Source organism: Tachypleus tridentatus, chromosome 7 (genome assembly GCF_004210375.1).
Source record: "Tachypleus tridentatus isolate NWPU-2018 chromosome 7, ASM421037v1, whole genome shotgun sequence".
Taxonomy (NCBI): domain Eukaryota; kingdom Metazoa; phylum Arthropoda; class Merostomata; order Xiphosura; family Limulidae; genus Tachypleus; species Tachypleus tridentatus.
The window spans coordinates 74,488,541-74,507,549 of NC_134831.1; the positions used below are offsets into that span (position 1 = coordinate 74,488,541).

The window sequence follows — 19,009 nt, forward strand, 5'->3', positions numbered from 1 at the left end:
GTAACATACAACAGAATTAACACTCAGTAAACTTGTTAACTATACCATGGATTGTTAAAAGGCGGTAAGGCTCCAAAATCATTTTAATGTGACATACTCAAACTCAAGAGATGTCATGGGTATTTTAACATATTAGCTATTTGTTTAAGTTTTCCATTGTTCCTCAATACATCTATACTGTCTTAATGCAATTAAATATTTTACTGGTTCATATTAATACTTTAAAAAGAAAATCACACATGCACACCTATAAATAAAACTTCAGAAGCATTGGAATTGTAGAGTTTGTCAACTTGGTAACAATAAATCCCCAGTAAATTTGTGTGACAAACTTTTCCAGTCTTTATTATGTATTAGTGCATAACCTGTCACAAATGATGAAGCAAGTACTACCTCCTCAACCTCATAGTATACCACAACCTCACATTTCATAGCTAACCAAAACAGATAAATTTTGGAAATCAAGCTTGATCAACAAAGAGGTAGATAAGTGCAGTCAAATATTTGTTAATTATTTTGTTAAAATTAAGATCATCCATAAAATTAATCCCTGCTATTCTCATACAATAATTATTGGCTAATAACTTTTAATATATAGTAAGGCCAACAGTGGATTTATGTTGCTTAGCAACAAAATTATAACCTAATACTATTATTAATCTACATACTGAAAGTATAAAATCAAATGCATAAACAACAAAATTGAAAAAAAATTTGTATATATGTAAAAACGGCTCGTTTGGGTTGAGAAAATATTTTATGTAGAGGAGCGAACAACGTTTCGACCTTCTTCGGTCATCGTCAGGTTCAGAAAGAAAAAAAGAGGTAACTGACCGGAAGTTGACCACATGTTTGAAAGGGGTTGTGTAACTGAGTGTCGGAATGTAGAGGGCAGTGTTAGATATTTGAATATATAATTTTGTATTATTTATTTTATTATTTTTAATATAGGTATAAAGGTGTTACTTTGTATTGGTTTATTTTGGGCTTGAGTTGTACAAGTAAGGCTTCTTTTAACTTTGCATTTGTTTATGTTTGTTTCTTTATTTACTATTTGAGTGTTTTCTATGGTTATGTTGTGTTTATTTGACTTGCAGTATTCAAAAACGTGTGAAGGTGACTTTTTATGTTCTTTGAATTTGGTTTGAATAAGGATTGAGAAGAATTTATGTAATTCAAAACTTAAAAGTCCAGGTGATCACAGTATGAGACTTGTAACCTCCTTCTGTTTTTTATTTTTTATGTAATGCTGTGAGCAGGTTTATCTCACATTTATATGCAAAAACGGCTCGTTTGGGTTGAGAAAATATTTTACATAGAAGAGCGAACAACGTTTCGACCTTCTTCGGTCATCGTCAGGTTCAGAAAGAAAAAAAAAGGTAACTGACCGGAAGTTGACCACATGTTTGAAAGGGGTTGTGTAACTGTGTGTCGAAATGTAGAGGGCGGTATTAGATGTTTGAATATATAATTTTATTTATTTTATTATATTAATATAGGTATAAAGGCGTTCCTTTATATTGGTTTATTTTGGGTTTAAGTTGTTGTATAAGTAAGGCTTCTTTAATTTTGCATTTGTTTATGTTTGTTTCTTTATTTAGTATTTGAGTGTTTTCTATGGTTATGTTGTGTTTATTTGACTTGCAGTGTTTGAAAACGTATGAAGGTGACTTTTTATGTTCTTTGAATCTGGTTTCCATTTTTCTACTTGTTTCTCCAATATAGAAGTCGTGGCAGTTATCACATTGTATTTTATAAATAATGTTGGTGTGGTGTTTGTCAGTGTAGTTTTTACATAGTATAGACCTCAGTTTTGTGCCTGGTTTTTGAATAAATTTGGTATTAACTGGAATGTCATATTTTGTTACTAATTTTTGCCAAATGTTGGTTATTTGTTTGCTGATGTCAGGAATATATGGTATACAGCAGTATATGGTTTCGTGGTTTTTTGATTCATGAGCTGTATTTACTTTAGTTGGTTGATTTTGCTTTCTGTCTAGATGTGTGCGTATAATGTTTTCTACGATTTGTGGAGAGAACTTATTGATGTTGATGAAGTATTGTTTTATTTTGTCCAATTCATCATTAATTTTATCTGTTGAGCATAGTTTTATGGCTGTGTTTATTTGGTTTCTTAGTATGTTGAGTTTTTGTTTTGTTTCATGTGCTGAGTCCCAAGGAATGTATAGTCCAGTATGGGTGATTTTTCGGTGGATTTCTGTTTTGAATTGTGTGTCAGTTCTTGTAATTTTGAGGTTAAGAAATGATATTTGATTGCTTTCTTCCTGTTCACATGTGAAGTTAATGTTGGGATGTATAGAGTTAATGTGATTGAAAAAATTAAGTACGTGTTCTGTAGATCTGAATCCTGCAACAGTGTCATCTACATATGTGTACCAGTATAATGGTGGATGTAATGCTGTGTTAATTGCTTGTGTTTCAATTTGTGTCAGAAAAATATTGGCTAGAACTGGCAATACTGGGTTGCCCGTGCTTAGGCCATGTTTGTATACAGTTGTGGCTGTTGAACATGAAGTTTGTCTTCATCATGGTGAATTCTATGAGGGTTGCTAATTGGTTGCTGGGAATGTCTATAGATGGGTTAGGGTCTCTGATATCGAGTTCTATATCCTCTTTCTTCCTTTGTGAACCTGACAATGACCGAAGAATGTTGAAACATTGTTCGCTCCTCTACGTAAAATATTTTCTGAACCCAAAGAGCCGTTTTTACATATATATTTCTCTACAAGTGTTTTCTTGACATCAATGAAAAAAATTTGATTACTTAACTTAGTCTTTACTGAATAAAGAGGTTTGTTTTTTATTCTATTAAAAACAACAGTGATATAAATAAAAATAGATTCAGAAACAACTGAAGTTCAAGATTAAATCAATATTTTTGCTTTCATAACTTTTATGCATCCAGCTCTAGACTAGATGATCTTCACTTTATTGTTACTTTAGGCTTATTACACCAACACTCACTGCACTTATAAGGTTTCACACTTAATGTTTACATCTGACAATAAGAAGTACTAAGCTGTTTCCCTCAATTGTTTCTTTGAAATTTTTTTTTTACATTTAGATCAACTACATCTCTGTGATACACTACCTCTGTATGTAATATTCCAGAGTTATTTATTACTGCAGTAGGGTGTTTCAATTCCTTTTGAGGGCCAGTTACTCCTTCTGTCACACCTGGCTTCTTCTTCTTCAAGATTGCCAAAATGGAGGACTCGCGTTCTGGAAAAGGTGGCATTTCTTCAAGAACTGTAGCCTGATACAGAAAGAAATAAGAAAAATCTTAATGTACCTATCAGTAATTCAGAACTTAATGCATACTGTTTTGAATTTATAATAAAAACTGCAAATTATAGAACATGTTTCCAGCTCTTAACGTCACGGTTACTTTATCTTTCCAGCTCTTATAAGCATTTTTGCAATTTTATTCAACATTTAATTAACAAGCACTGTACAAATTAATACCTAATTTACTATTTCAGTAAAACACTTTGACGAGGATTTCAATGTGAAAAATTTCAAGTTTTAATTAGCAATGTGTGAATGATATGTACTGTGCCAATTTATGCTTTTAAGAAAAAAGCAAATTAAATACAATATTCACCTAATCAGTTCTAGTTTGATTCTCAATAACTGCCTTCAGAAAGAAGTTGAAGAAAGGCTTGTTGCAACCACTGATGAAATACTAGACTTCAAGCTTCATGCTTATAATGTACAAGTTTTTAAATGAACATATCATTTAGTTGGGTTTTCTTTAAAGATCTCTATTTACTGTTGTGGATGATTTGATAGATATGTGAGTGAGCATATAAGTCTATATGGGTTAAACTTGTGAGGAAATAAAATATCTGTTAATGTAATATATATTCAGGCATTTAACACTATGTAACAAAATTTTTACCTTTTCTTGTTCCTGGGCAGAAAGTGTTATTTCCCAATTGCTTATGCCAAAAGTAAATGGAAAAAAAAAAACAATTTTCTCTTCAATCTTTGCTTTTGTGACCTGGGTAATGAAATTTTCAAATTTACCCATTTTCCAGAACATTCCAGGTAGTTTCAATGTTGAGTAGTTGATAGAAAATTTTCTTGAACTTGCAAGAATTTTCAAAAACCTTTTAGCATTTTCTAGAACTTTTCATAGTAATATATATATATATATATATATATATATATATATATATGCAGGAGCCCACCACTCACCACTTCAGTTTAGTTCTAGCTGCCTACATGAACACATAGACCTATCTGATTTTATCAGAGATGGCATCAAGCAGCTGCAAGCATTCTCCAGATGCATTCTGCTATGTATGTGGCTAAATTATCAAGACAAAAGTGAAAGAGTACTCTGTGACAGTATCTGTTAAAATGTGTGAAGCCTACAAGGCATATTTCGGCATGCCTGTTGGGGACTAGGACAAACCCTAGGCACCTCATTTTACCCGTGAGCACTAAAAAAAAAATCTAGAAGGTAAGATGGACAATTTTTGCTTGCTTGAATAAGATTTTATATTATATAAACTTTAGACCTTTTAAAATTAAAATTGTTTTTTTTCATTTCTAATAGCATAGAAAAAATATTACAAAATATTTTGCATGAACCTCTTCACATTAGTTGTGGATGAAATATATTTTTCATAATTTTATTTTGCTCTTTTGCAGGATGGCACAGAGGGGAAAAGAGAGCCATGAAGTTTGCTATTCCAAGAATTTGGTGTGAACCCATTGATCACTCAAGCAATTGCTACTTCTGCATGGTGGACTCTTCTAAACACTGGGCTAGCAAGAATGCATCTGCTATCATGTATCCAGACCTTCCATCATCCCAGTGCCACACTGCCCTGAGTTCCCTGTACTCACTTCCAGAGAGAAAGCAGCTATCCTCAGAAAAGAGCAGCATATCAGGAGAATTAGACATTGAAGATCCAGATTACAATTTCAGAGGTGCAGCTGGTGAGAGAAACTCATAGTACCCCAGCCACAGAGAGGTCAATGACTTGATCAGAGATCTTAATCTAACAAAGTTGAATGCCAAGACTAAATCTGGGGGCTGATACATAAAAGTGATTTACATTACAGTCGCAAATCTTGAAAAACTACTCACTCCTAAGCACTTTTCTATAACTTTACTATAAATACATGTAAATCTTGATTCATATGCTGTTGTATTCAGACTATGTAAATGAAAATGTGCAAATTTTCCCATTTTTACAGAGAAAGTAGATTTCCAATTTCATTATCCAGGTCACAAAAGCAAAGTTTGAAACGAATAACGGCCATTTTATGTACTTTTACAACATAAGCAATTAAGAAATAACACATTATCCAGGAACAAAATTTGTGTTACACAGTGTAATTTTCTTCCCTTTGTTATTTAACACTGTAGTGATATTAACAAGAATAGCATGGTTGATTATATCTCTAACAGCAGAAACAAATCTGTAGTCATGATTCTACTCACCAACACATCTGTACTTGCAATCTGACTCAGTTGTAAGTACTCTACACTTCTCTGTTGAAGTTCCACTTCAGAACTTCTCATATTACTGTCACCTTTCAGTATCTATTAAATAAATCAGTTTATTCTATTCAGTAACTTGCGTTTTGAGATGAGGCATCGAGTGTGTGAACCATTCAATATTAGGACAATTACTAAAACTAAATTTTTATTCTTTTCACTATTTCAGAAGTTCTGAATGCATAATTAAACATAAAACTAGCTTTCAAACACGTGCCACACAAGAAAAATAAGAAAAACTACAGAATTATAAAAAATGAAACCAAATTACAAGATAATAAAAAATCTTGTAGTGTAATGACACTATAGAGAATATCTAATATATATTAAATTGTTGTCAAATTGCAATTAATACAATATATGGGAAGAATAAAACACAGTGAAACATTATGTTTCTGCTAGGATAAATGACATTGTTTTAAAGATAGGATGCATAAGCTAAGATAAAATAGTAAAAACTCTCACTTGTGTGTTTTTGGTAACAAGTGCATAATAAAACTATGTTTATACATTGTCTAATTCTATAAAAGAAGTTTTCTAAATCAAGTCTTCAGAAACCAAAAGAAAATGTGTAGTTAAAAGTAACAAAACTGAAGTAGTTAACACACTAATGAAAAGTTATGTGCATACATACTGTAAGGTGAGATGTTTTCTCTTAAGCCATACAAAATACCAAACCAAAGTTAGTACAAGTTTTCTGTCTGTAATAATTTTTCTTGCATTAATTTTCATTATATAATATGCAAAAAACAGACAATGAATATAACTTACATTCTGGATATCTGCTCTTATTTCTGGAAACAGATTGATGAATTTCACATAAGTTGTGAGTAACAGAGCCCTGGTTTGTGCAGTACACAAGTGGTACTTGGAATGCAGCAAGTTGAACTGAACAAAGGGACTAAAAAATACACACACTTGGTGAATTAAAGTTTCTTTTTTGAGGATCTAATTCATTTTTATAATGGTTGTTCTTCACATTAAGCAGCACATGCCAACTTCAGTTTGATTACCACAGTAGCAGAAAATTACTGCCACTACACCACCACAATTTTAGTTGCACATTTGTTTTTAAGTGTATTATTTATATCAAGATAAGAAGCACATATTTTATAAATAAAATTTAAACTTCAAAAACAAAAACTAAATTTACTATTCACTCTGAAATGGTCAAGTACAAACAAAATCTGGTAAAGATCTCATTAATGTCCAAATAATCAAAGTACATTGTTTGTGAACTTATTAAATTAATATTTTTTAGTTTTTATGGAGAAATAGAAGATAGAAATGTAAGAATATTAAGATTTATTCTAATATGGATTAGAGTAAAAATTGTTCAACTGTAAACCTTCTATCTTTTGTTTTATTTCTTAGTAACCACAACAAACTACATTTAATTAGTGGTCTTGTGTAAACAACAAACCACACCCCTGATATACTAAAAAAAAAACACAAATCACTGGTCAAATAAACAAATTAAGTTCCACACCTGTGATATTAGGACAAGACCTGGATCAAAGGCTATTCTGTAGTGCTTATGGTAACGTTGTGCTGACCACTTACTGTTTTGGTTAAGTAGTATACGTAATTAAAAATGTCTAATTATTAATTAGTTTGTACTTCTTTTTAATTAGATACATACTAACTAGTTTGTATCAAGTTTCAGCTGTTATTAGGAAAATCCTGAAAGGGACTATTTTGGTTTGGTATTGGCCAGGATTCAATCCCAAGTCTTACAGCAGCCATTTTGAGGCCATTATCTTTAGAATTCCACATAAAGGTTACAGAATTCTTCTTGTTAGTGGTACTTATCATCATCTTGTATATACTGTAAACTGTGGTGCCTGTCTGAGCACTTGTTTGAAAATGTGCCAGCAAAGCTCTACATTTGCTTTTGATATGATGGGCAACAGGTATGAATAATGCTGATGACAAACTATTTTACAAGGAAGATGTTCTACATTAAATTTCTACCTACTAAACAAGTTGAAAACTAAAAACACTGGTCCAATCAATTAACTTCATGGAATTATCTTTTTTTTTACTCATGACAGTTATCTAAATTAGGGCTTCATGTCCTGTCCAGTGAATAAACTTCATTCATTGTAATATAATCCCATAAAATCTAGATCACTGGCCTTGTACAGTCAATACACTATCTTCTAGACTCATTAAACTAAAACATACCTAGAACGCTGGTCTCCTGCAATCAGGTTTCCAAACTCGCCTAAAATATAAGCAGCAACTTTGACCATGTTTTCATGACATGCTGGAGCCTGCAAAGCCTGAAATACACAATACAGGACACATGTGCTACCAGGTTAACATAGACTGTTCTCCCTCTTGGAATTTTTACAAACTTGTGTCATAAAATTCTATTCTAACACAGACACAAGTATATCAGAAATTTGAAACAATTAAGAGGGTGTAGAAATGAAAACTTATTAATTTGTCTAGTTATATTCTGAATTACATACAAAAGTAATTCATCAAATCTTTTGATTTGATTTACATTTGCCATGACAAATATATAAAATGATAGAAGGTACCTGATTACCTTAAAATGCTTATGACTAAGAAAAACCCTTTAAGAATTGAATGTATTCAGCTGTTAATATGCCAGTCACAAGATTTCAAACAGTCATCAACCTGTTACCAGAACATTCACCACAAACCAAAACAACTGTTCCAAAATATCACTACATAAACATCATCTGAACATCAAATTTTTCTAGTGTTAGAAAATATAGAGCAGCCAGTTAAACATTGTGATAACAAAAACAATCAATAGTAAGGTTTTTAATACTTTATAAAACAGCTAATATAAGTATGAATTAATCTCTTTAGTTAAATGATATTTTATACATGTACTGCCACTACTAAACCAGTAGGGTTACCTATAGGGACTAAAAGGCATCATTGGTTGATCTCTCTAAGTATCCTTGCAAGAAAAAATGACTGGATTATAGCTCTACATCTTTTAAAAACATGTGTATGTACTTGTTGGTTTTATTTTATTACAAAAAAAATGAGAGGCTTCCAATTCAAAAAGCCATCACAATGAAGCTCTGCATACCCTCCTAGTATTGTTAACAAGATAATAAACAGAGTTTTATATATCTCAGAACAGCTCGTATGGGTATTAAACACTTACTGATAACAAGAGAACAATGTTTTGATTTTCCTAGGCCATCTTCAGGTTGAGAATAAAGTTTAAGTTGACAAGTCTTCCAAGTCAATCTAGAGACACCCAGAAGTTAACAGCTACTTTACAAAAAGATAGCTAAAGAAACTGGATTCACACTTATCCCAACTGAACAGATACTCCAAGTTTCCTCAAGTAGCTCAAATAATTTAGGTCTGCTTTAAGTGTGATCTTAGAAACCAGAACACATACACAGTGACAAATCTGTAACTGTGTATTAGGACATGTGGTCTGAGACTAACCTTACCATATTTCAGAGGAATTGCTACAATGACAGAATAAAATTATGCCTATGAAACTGAGCATCACTTGAATGAGAATATATTTCCAAGGTCAGTTTGAAATCTGGAACACAGTTATTGTAAAGTACAAAAAAACCAGTTAAGTTAGGGAATGAACTGTGAAAACCTTAAAGAGTTTACTCCCATGCAGAGTTTAGATGTATTTTGTAATGAGAATATAGGCTGCATAGATTTCTCAAAATTTAAAGATGGAACCTTGTCATTAAAACACATACAATTATTACAATAATGCATTTATCTAAAATGTATTATTTCTGTGCAGCTGGCAAATATTTAAAGATATACAGTTAATAAAGAAACCATTAGTTGTACGGGAACAAAATCTTTTCAAACAAGTGTAATGAAACACTTTACACAATTGTAAAGACATTAGAAGTTAAGGATTTCCTATGAGTTTTTACAGACTAATGATCAATCAAATTTGTTTTTTTAAAAACAGTTTGCTAATTAAAAAGTTAGTTACATTTTAGTCAGGCTGGTCAATTTATAAATATATCATTAAAGCTGTAATTTCAGTGGTAGAACAATAGTATGCTAAAAGCAAGGAGTACCCAACTTATGACTCAAAAGCTTTGTTTTGGTAAAATTATTGAACATCTAACTTACCTCAAATACTGTTTTAGCTGCATAACCCTGAACATCTTCCGGTTAATAACTATCTGTATTACTCTGTACCATACCTGTCAAAATAAAATATGTATGCTAGTTAAATCAGTTTGATTACAAATGCAAAAACAGGCATCATCATAAAAAATAATTATAGTATTTTTATTACTATACACTTCAATGAAAGGATGTTCACAACAGTTCCAGAATTATAGAAACTCAAATTTAATTTTTTATAATAATTGAATTATTAATAATTCCACTCATAATTTTTGGGTCTTGAAATATAAAAAGACATAGGTAATTTAAAGGGAGAGATCAGATAGAATTTTTCAAAATGTGATTGTCTCTGTCAATGTCTTGTCTCTGTAATAACACAAGATATTTGATGTTGTTGTCGTGTCTTTGTAATAACATAAGTGGAGTGGAAAGGTTAAAGAAAGCTCTCAAGTAATTTAGATTCAATATTATCACACAAGCCTATCCAATGTAATAAGGTTACATCACCCCTACTTACTTCATCACTGACATAATCTCCAGCAATGCGAATAAGGTTCAAAATCACATCCACATACCAAGTGTAATCTGATGCATACTTTTCAGCCAGAATAGCCACCTTCATCACCTGACAAAAAAGACAAATGTAATAATTAAAGTAGATGCAAAACATTTTTCAGTTCTTTATAAAAAAACCCAGATACTTATAACAAAAATGTTGAAAATTTCTTAATTTTTAACATAAAAAGCACATAAAATCAAAGCCTGATGCCAATGCAGTTAAGACATGTAACAGAAATTAAGGTTCTTGTGAAAAACATTTGTAAAAACAAATATTACAAGGTTTAAATGAAATGATTTTTGCCAGTCTTATTTGTATTTACTGCACTCGTTTTTAAATATATCCATCTCAAAGAATTAACTTGGAATCTTTTTAAGAGAATTCAAAACAAAAAAAATCAAACTTTTTTTTTCCTTTATCAACTCCAACTGATCCATTTTTTTTACTATTAATATACTTACATGTAACTATTCTATTTGTCTGACTGGTTAAACATAAGTTAATACCACTTCCATATTTTTGTTTATGCTGTAATTATCCTAACATGATGTTAATCTATGGAGCTTCCCTCACCATTTCCTCCCGTATTGAATAATCAGCAGTTTCCAAGTAATTAAGCATCTCTCCAACAATTTCTTCAGCATTGGTTTTATCACACATGGCATATAACAAATCAACAGCTCTCTGTCTGACACTCACATCCCTCTCAGTCTGAAAAAAAAAAAAGATATTCAGAGACATTAAACCTCATGGAGAGAAACTTCAGGAAAAGGATATAAATTAAGAGGTACAACAAACAATTAATTTGTATGCATAATTCTTCTACTTAAAAGAAACATGTATGGATATCACCATGGTACATTAATTTGCAATGCAATGAAAATTAACACAGTGCAACATATTACTGTAACATAGTTGAAAAATGAATACTTGTATTTGACATAACAATGGGTTTTATAAATAAAAAGATCAGGCCATTTCCCATTTCTCACTTCATTCTGGTGTCCTATTTAAATCAACCTGACATATTTACATATTCAGTTTTACTAACATGTTACTTTCACCTGTTATTAGTTCTAAGTTACTGTTTTATTACTAAAACAATGCTTAAGGTCAAAATTTTTGATTTGTCGATATAAAAAAGTGGTCCTGCAACTCATCAGGTCAGTTGATTTTCATATGATTAAAATAAAATGCACTACATTCTTTACTACTTTGAAGCACTGAACTGTGTTACAAACATTAAAAAAGTAAACTTCTCTTTGTACATTTTTAAACATTACATATATTCCATATCATTATAATGCACAGTACTTGGGAAATAGATGTTCCAAAAAAGTGAGAGGTGGCACTTATATTTAAATATCAATAATAAAGCAAAAGGTGTACAAAAGTAATGAAAGAAAACCTCATTTCCTATTATTGGAAGGATAATATTAGCCAAAACAATAAAGGTGTTACAATAAAAGGGTGTTTTTTTTTAATTTTATGAAACTCTTCAAAGAAGTGCATCAAAATGATTGTGTGACTACCTCCTGTTGCTAGATATGGCCTATAGCAACTGGTCATGACATTAAAGATGGTAGCTAAGAGAATAATGATAGAAGAATGAAGACTATTCTTTGATAAGAGTAGCCAAAAGCTGCAAAATAATCAGTGGTTGTGGCATGTTCCTTGTAACATGATACACCGTTCAAGAGCCTTCTATACATGATCAATGGAGTTAGGCTCAAGGAATATGGACAATCCATCCTCTCAATTTCATGGAAATCAGGACAATCTTTCCCAATCACCTACAGCACCAGCATTTGAGCTTACACAATAACTGCAGATGTCATCTCTCTATATCTTAACCCATTCACAGAACATCTCAAGACCAAGAAATCTGCACTACTACCAAGATTAGCTACATACACTTCTCTATAAGAACATTTCCTCAGAGCAACCAGTCAGATAAACTTTCACTTGTGTCTCCAAGCTTTTACACGTTTTGCATTATTCTCCTGACTGACCATTGGTTAATCCATGAATAGAACAGACCCCGTGGCAAAATCACATTTAATATTTTCCTCACACTGCCTTGTACACTTTATACATCTAACCTAAAGGCATTCAAATTAATGATTTGGTAACTATATGAGGTGTTAGCTGCCCATCTTTATTTACATAATCAATAGATAATGCCCTTGTTTGATGTTGTAGTCCCAGGATGACCTACTCTGGGATTCTGTGTTGTTTACTCTCTGTGGAAATTGCATTTACATGCTCTTAAAAACACTGAGATTTCTGGTCAGGCAGTAACCTGTACCAGCTTCAAGGCTTTCAACTGCACAGCACATATTACTTTGATTGAACATTAACATTACTCCTGTAAACAGCTTTCATCATACTGACTTGTATCTTTGTTGGTACTCAGTTCCTTATTCACTTGAAGAACTGAAACACTCATAACTTTATTATCTACCTACTTTTATAGGTTCAAGTTATTTGTACACTTATATAACCACTGCTTATCTTATACATCTTTAGAATCATTTTTACTAATCCTTTACCTTAACACTTTGAACTAAGCCCATTTCAGTTTCTTAACTCTGAATTCACTATGTACTTTTACAAAATTTGGCAAGACTTCAGTAAATATCAAGTCTTTTGTAGTAAAAAATATATACTAAAGTATTTTTACCAAAGATTTGTGTGTGAACTTTTAAAACCTTTAATGAATCAGATTGAGTGATTGTATGTTTTGATGATTTTTTGGCAAAGCTACTCAAGGACCATCTCCTCTTGCTGTTTCTAATTTTGAAGTGAAAGACCACAGTTAATCAACACTTCACTGTCAACTCTTTACTCATATTATATGATGATGATTTTAAAGCTAGAATAAAACACTTCTTTTAATCTTACAATTTTTTATTTCCCTAACTTTTAGAACTTCCTAAATTGGTGTCAAAAGTTATTCTTTAAAAAACTTTGTATCTTATTTTTTCTACACTAGCTGCAGTAAAATCATCAATGAATAGTAAAACAAAAAACTGAACTATGAAATACATTTTTTTTTCCCCTCTGTACTACACTGTTGATCATATATGAAGTTCAAAATTACACTTTCGACTGCTAATATTTTCATTGTTAACTTTATTGATATGCTTTGTAGTTTCTTACCCAAAAAGGCAGTAATTTCTATATGAAAAATATTAAAACACATTAACTTTTTCCTGTGGAGCTAAAGTAAATATGTGGTTGTGAGGTGTTCAAGCTAGTGTAATGTTAGATATTCCATTTCAGTGACATTTTGATAGGTTAAGCTCAAATGTTTGTCATTTTTTAGTTATTTTTTTTTGGGGGGGATATACAACAATAAATAAAAACATTAACAAAAATACAAGGACTTCTAGTATTCACTGACACTTTAGACAACTTGCAGTTAACTAGACATTCTTGTGTTAGTTTCACTTAATCTCACAAATTGGGGTAATGTACCAAAAAGACTTAATTTAGCTTTAAAACATACATTTTACGACATAGAAAATATATCAGTCACTAGAATGAAATGCATTAAAACTACTATAATTTATTCAGCAGTCTAAGTAAACAATAAATAGGCTAAAAAATTATATCATCATTAAAAGCAGAAAAGTGGACCAACCACACAAACAATTCCTCCCCTATATAGATTTTCACTGCCAAAACTAAACAAATATTTATATTGGAGAATAATTTGGTTTTTATTTGTTATACAAATGTCCATCAGCTTTGTAAAGTTAATTGGTAAAGAAAAAGAGGGGAAAAGGGTTCTTCTATGGTGGGTTTCACAAATCTACTGATATTTCACTGGCTCCATAAGACAGAACATACATTCAAATTGTAGCTTGTAATTACGTATTATTTGTTTCAGACTTACTGGGAACTTCTACTGTATACTTTTGAAGTTAGAAAATTCTGATGTGAAAAAAATCAGAATTGTTTTTAAATATTTGTTTTTAAAATTAGGATGTTAAATCTTAGATAAATATTTGAATTGAAAATATGTTTGTGTCATGCCTACTGATACACACTTAAAATAAAGTTGTTTTATTACATTTTGAATTTAACACTAAGAGTGAAGATAAGCCTCAAAGGACCATTTCTATATGCATACGGTTTAAAAGGTATATACCATGTGATGTTGATAATGAAACATTTTATTTACTCTAACAGTAGAGTGGAGACCAAATGGGTATGATGGTAATATTTTGTTATATATGCAAGACTAAAGTATACTTACAGACTGGTAAACAAGAGGATTGATGCAACAAGTGTAACAAGTAATGAGAAAACAAACCTTCAGTGCAGTAACAACAGTTTCTTGGTGTTTCTTCACAGCTTCATGGGAAAATTCTGATGTAGCCAGCAAGCACATGCTTTCTAAAGCTAAATATCTGAAGAAAAATTTAATACACTTAATTTCCTGCACATTGTTATAACAGTACAATTAGGTTAGTCACCACAAGTATATTATAGGAAACAAATCAACTATGGAAAAAAACAAAACAGTTAACTACACATTCAAATATTATGTTTTAGTTGTCAGCATTTTGTTCAGCTTTTGTTTTCTTACTAGCCTAGTTTTATATTTATATTATGAATATTATAAAAACTGTCAGTAAAAACAAAAAAAATCACAAATAACTTTCAATCTTGGTAAGGACTTACCTTAGATTAGTTTCTCTGTGTTGTAGAAACTGTCCTAACTGGTTACAACCCCTAACAAGGAGATTTGGTTCACTGGAACAAATCAGACTTGTATCACAAGCTATTCCATGAGATTATAACAAACTGAGAAAACAATTTAAATTATCAATGAAATGTTACAGAATAAAACATACAAAATTTGTTATAATCAAATATAGCAGCAAATAAACAAAGCCATTCTACAAAACTGTACTGTAAAAACTGCTACACAAAAACACTTACCTATCCATGTGAATAATAAGACTGATAGCTTCAAATAAAACAGCATTTTTGGCATTAGAATGTTGAACCTTTTTTGATTTTGGCGGCTCCTGAGCTTTGTTTAAAATGGTTTCAAGACATTCTGTCAACCTTCCTCGAACACCTGGATCCTCTGAAAATTAAAAAGTTGAAAATTTAAATTTTACACAATGTCTGTGTACATCTGACACACATATGAAGTGCATAACCTTAAAAAAACAAACTCTACTTACTTTTATAACTGATAAAAGCAAGATGAAACTGTCTCAAGAACAAATTTTTACACAACTCAGCAAGTTTTATGATATTGTATTTCTCATTTAGTTCCATTGTACAATGCAACTAATATACCTACAGTTTTCATTTTTACAAAATATATAAGATGTAAAAGTTCTAGCCTAACAAATACATTAGCCCTTTCACTACCATTGCAACCTATTCACAAGTGGTCACAGAATACTGAATAATGTATATTACAAGAACAAAGCTCAACATTGCACAATTTACAGCTTCCCTAGGCCTGATAGTCTATTTCCCAAGAGTTTAATTAACTCACACAAGCATTCTCAGAGTGTCCTAAGATATATATCATTATTTGTATGGAGACAATTGTAAATTTGATAAGAGTTTGTTGATAAAACATATCTATTGTTTCGTCATTTTTGTTCTTTTTTTAATTTTAACCATCACTTCTACATTCCCTTTTCTGTTTTATTTAAACCTATACTGCCAGAGAGTAAGCCTACAGAAAGGTTTCTTAATGCCATTGCTATTAAAGTTAAATTTTCTCTTCAGAGCTACCCTAAAGATCTGAACAGAAAGTTTGTCTTTATAGGTAACCAATTGTCTTTCCTTTTGTAACATTTTCAAGATTTAGATTTTTCAGTCCGATATCTTCACAGAATGCTTACTTAAAGAAATACTGTTTCTCTTACGTTAGAAAAACATGAGTAATGCAGTTCCTTTTCTCACCTATAAATTTAAGGAGATCTTCAAGTCTCAAATAGTTATAAATGTATTAAATGGATGTTGAAAATGTTAGTGTAAAAAGAAATTCACTCTAAAACTGGGATATCAAATCATTCATTTTCAAAATATATATGCAAAAACAGCTTGTTTGGGTTTAGAAAATTTTTTATGTAGAGGAGCAAACATTGACCTTTTTTGGTCATCGTCAAGTTCACAAAGAAAGAGGTAACTGACCGGAAGCTGACCACATGTTTGAAAGGAGTTGTGCAACTGAGTGTCGGAATGTAGAGGGCATGCTCAGATGTTTGTATATATAATTTTATATTATTTTATTATTATTATTTATTATATTATTTTTAATATAGGTATAAAAGATGTTCCTTTGTATTAGTTTATTTTGGGCTTAAGTTGGTGTATTAGTAAGGCTTCTTAATTTTGCATTTGTTTCTTTATTTAGTATTTGAGTGTTTTCTATGGTTATGTTGTGTTTATCTAACTTGCAGTGTTCGAAAACGTGTGAAGGTGACTTATGTTTTTTTAAATCTGGTGTCCATTTTTCTACTTGTTTCTCCAATATAGAAGTCGTGGCAGTTATCACATTGTATTTTGTAAATAATGTTGGTGTGGTGTTTATCAGTGTAGTTTTTACATAGTATAGACCACAGTTTTGTGCCTGATTTTTGAATAAATTTCTATTAACTAGAATGCCATATTTTGTTACTAGTTTTTGCCAAATGTTGCTTTATTTGTCTACTGATGTCGGGAATATATGGTATGCAGCAGCATATGGTTTTGTGATTTTTTGATTTGTGAGATATATTTACTTTTGTTGGTTGATTTTGCTTTCTGTCTAGGTGTGTGCATATGTTTACTACGGTTTGTGGAGGAAACTTATTGATGTTGATGAAGTATTGTTTTATTTTGTCTAAATTCATCGTTAATCTGGTGAGTACAGTTTTATGGCTGTGTTTCTTAGTATGTTGAGTTTTTGTTTTGTTACATTCCTTGGGACTCAGCACATAAATAGTCCAGTATGAGTGATTTTTCGATGGATTTCTGTTTTAAATTGTGTGTCGGTTCTTGTAATTTTGAGGTTAAGAAATATTTGATTGCTTTCTTCCTGTTCACATGCGAAGTTAATGTTGGGATGTATAGCGTTAATGTGATTGAAAAAATTAAGTATGTGTTCTGTAGATCTAAATCCTGCAACAGTGTCATCTACATATGTGTACCAGTATAATGGTGGATGTAATGCTGTGTTAATTGCTTGTGTTTCAATTTGTGTCATAAAAATATTGGCTAGAACTGGCAATACTGGGTTGCCCATGCTTAGACCATTTGTTTATATTTAGTTGTGGCTGTTGAACATGAAGTTTGTCTTCATCGTGGTGAATTCTATGAGGGTTGCTGATTGGTTGCTGGGAATGTCTATAGATGGGTTAGGGTCTCAGATGTAGAGTTCCAAGGCTATCTTGCAGGCTTCAGCAGTTGGAACTTCTGTAAAGAGTGATATAACATCGAAACTGGCCATTAAGGCTTTATGATTAAGTTGATTTAGATTAGACTTGAAATTAAAGGAGTCTTTGATGAATGAGCTGGTTGATGCTACATATTTGGAGAATGCCCATGTTATGTATTTACCAAGATTGTAATTAAATGATTCATATGTGGACATTATTGGTCTTAATGGGCAATCTGGTTTATGAGGTTTGGGGATACCGTATATTTGTGGTGTGCGAGAGTCGGTTTTGCGAAGGAAGAAATAAAGTGTTTGTGAAATTGTGTTGGATTTTTTTATTTTAGTAATATATTTAGTTGCATTTCGTGTGTCTTTGTTAGATTTGTGTGCATTGATTTAAATTTGTTAGTGTCTGATAGGACGTTCTTCATTTTTTGGATGCATTCATTCGTGTTCATTATGACTATAGTGTTTCCTTTATCTGCTTTTAAAATTTTTTGTGTTTTTGTCTTGTTTTAAGTTTTTAATGGAATTAATGTCTTTTTGCAAGATTGTTTTTTAGCTTTCTGTTTTGTGAAATTATGTTGATGATTTTGTGAGAAAATTCTTTGAAAAAATTGTTTAAGATGTTTTTAGATGTTTCTGGGAAATATAAATTTTTAATTTTACTTGGGAAGTTTGGCTGTTGGATGTCAATAAAATTGTCTAAGTTGTCTTCTTTCTGTGGAAAGTATCACAAGTCACTTGGTTAGATCTTCTAAACATGTTTTGATTTCTAAGGTTGGAATGTACCTAGGTGCTATTGCAAAGTTGAGTCCTTTGTTAAGTAGATGTATCTCGTCTGTGTTTAATTGTCGGTCGGATCTGTTAATTACAAGGTTAGTCAACAGTTTGTCGTGGTGTCTTTTTTGTTGTTTGCATCTTAGTTTTTCTAGTTTTTTTGTTGTGGCAGATCTAGTGTTGATTTGGTTTATGTTTCATTGTTTTAGTCTGTAAATCTCTGGTTTGATGCAGCATGACAGTTGATGGTTTAGATTCAATTTTTGTTTTTGTAAGTCATGTAGTTCTTTGTATTTTGTGTTCAACAAGGCTTTCAGTAGTTTTGTCTGTAAATTTTGGATAATGTTTGTGTATTTGTTAAAATTATTTGATAGTTTTACCTTTACAAAATTAGGGGTTAGTTGTTCCTTTCTACATTGTTGAATGAAATAGATGTCATTTCTTCAATTGATAATTCTTTGGTTTAAATTTCTTAGTTTATTAACGATTGTACGAACATGTAATGTTAATAGTGGTGTAAGGTATGTTAGTTCAGACATAATGGTAACAGATAAGTACAAATATACACAGACTTACACTTCTTGTACAATCGTACAAGTGGGTTTTCTCGACATCACTGATC

The 19,009-nt window shown here is 31.3% G+C and overlaps 1 protein-coding gene across 1 annotated transcript in view; it reads right to left on the reverse strand.

Moving 5' to 3' along the window:
- Positions 1-19,009, reverse strand: part of LOC143255984 (AP-2 complex subunit alpha-like) — a 48,386-nt gene that overhangs the window by 9,172 nt on the left and 20,205 nt on the right. The window contains 11 exon segments of the mRNA XM_076512495.1: positions 3,113-3,277; positions 5,480-5,581; positions 6,308-6,437; positions 7,724-7,821; positions 9,650-9,690; positions 9,693-9,723; positions 10,167-10,274; positions 10,782-10,919; positions 14,530-14,626; positions 14,901-14,972; positions 15,162-15,312. Of these exon segments, the coding sequence (XP_076368610.1) occupies positions 3,113-3,277; positions 5,480-5,581; positions 6,308-6,437; positions 7,724-7,821; positions 9,650-9,690; positions 9,693-9,723; positions 10,167-10,274; positions 10,782-10,919; positions 14,530-14,626; positions 14,901-14,972; positions 15,162-15,312 (1,133 nt within the window).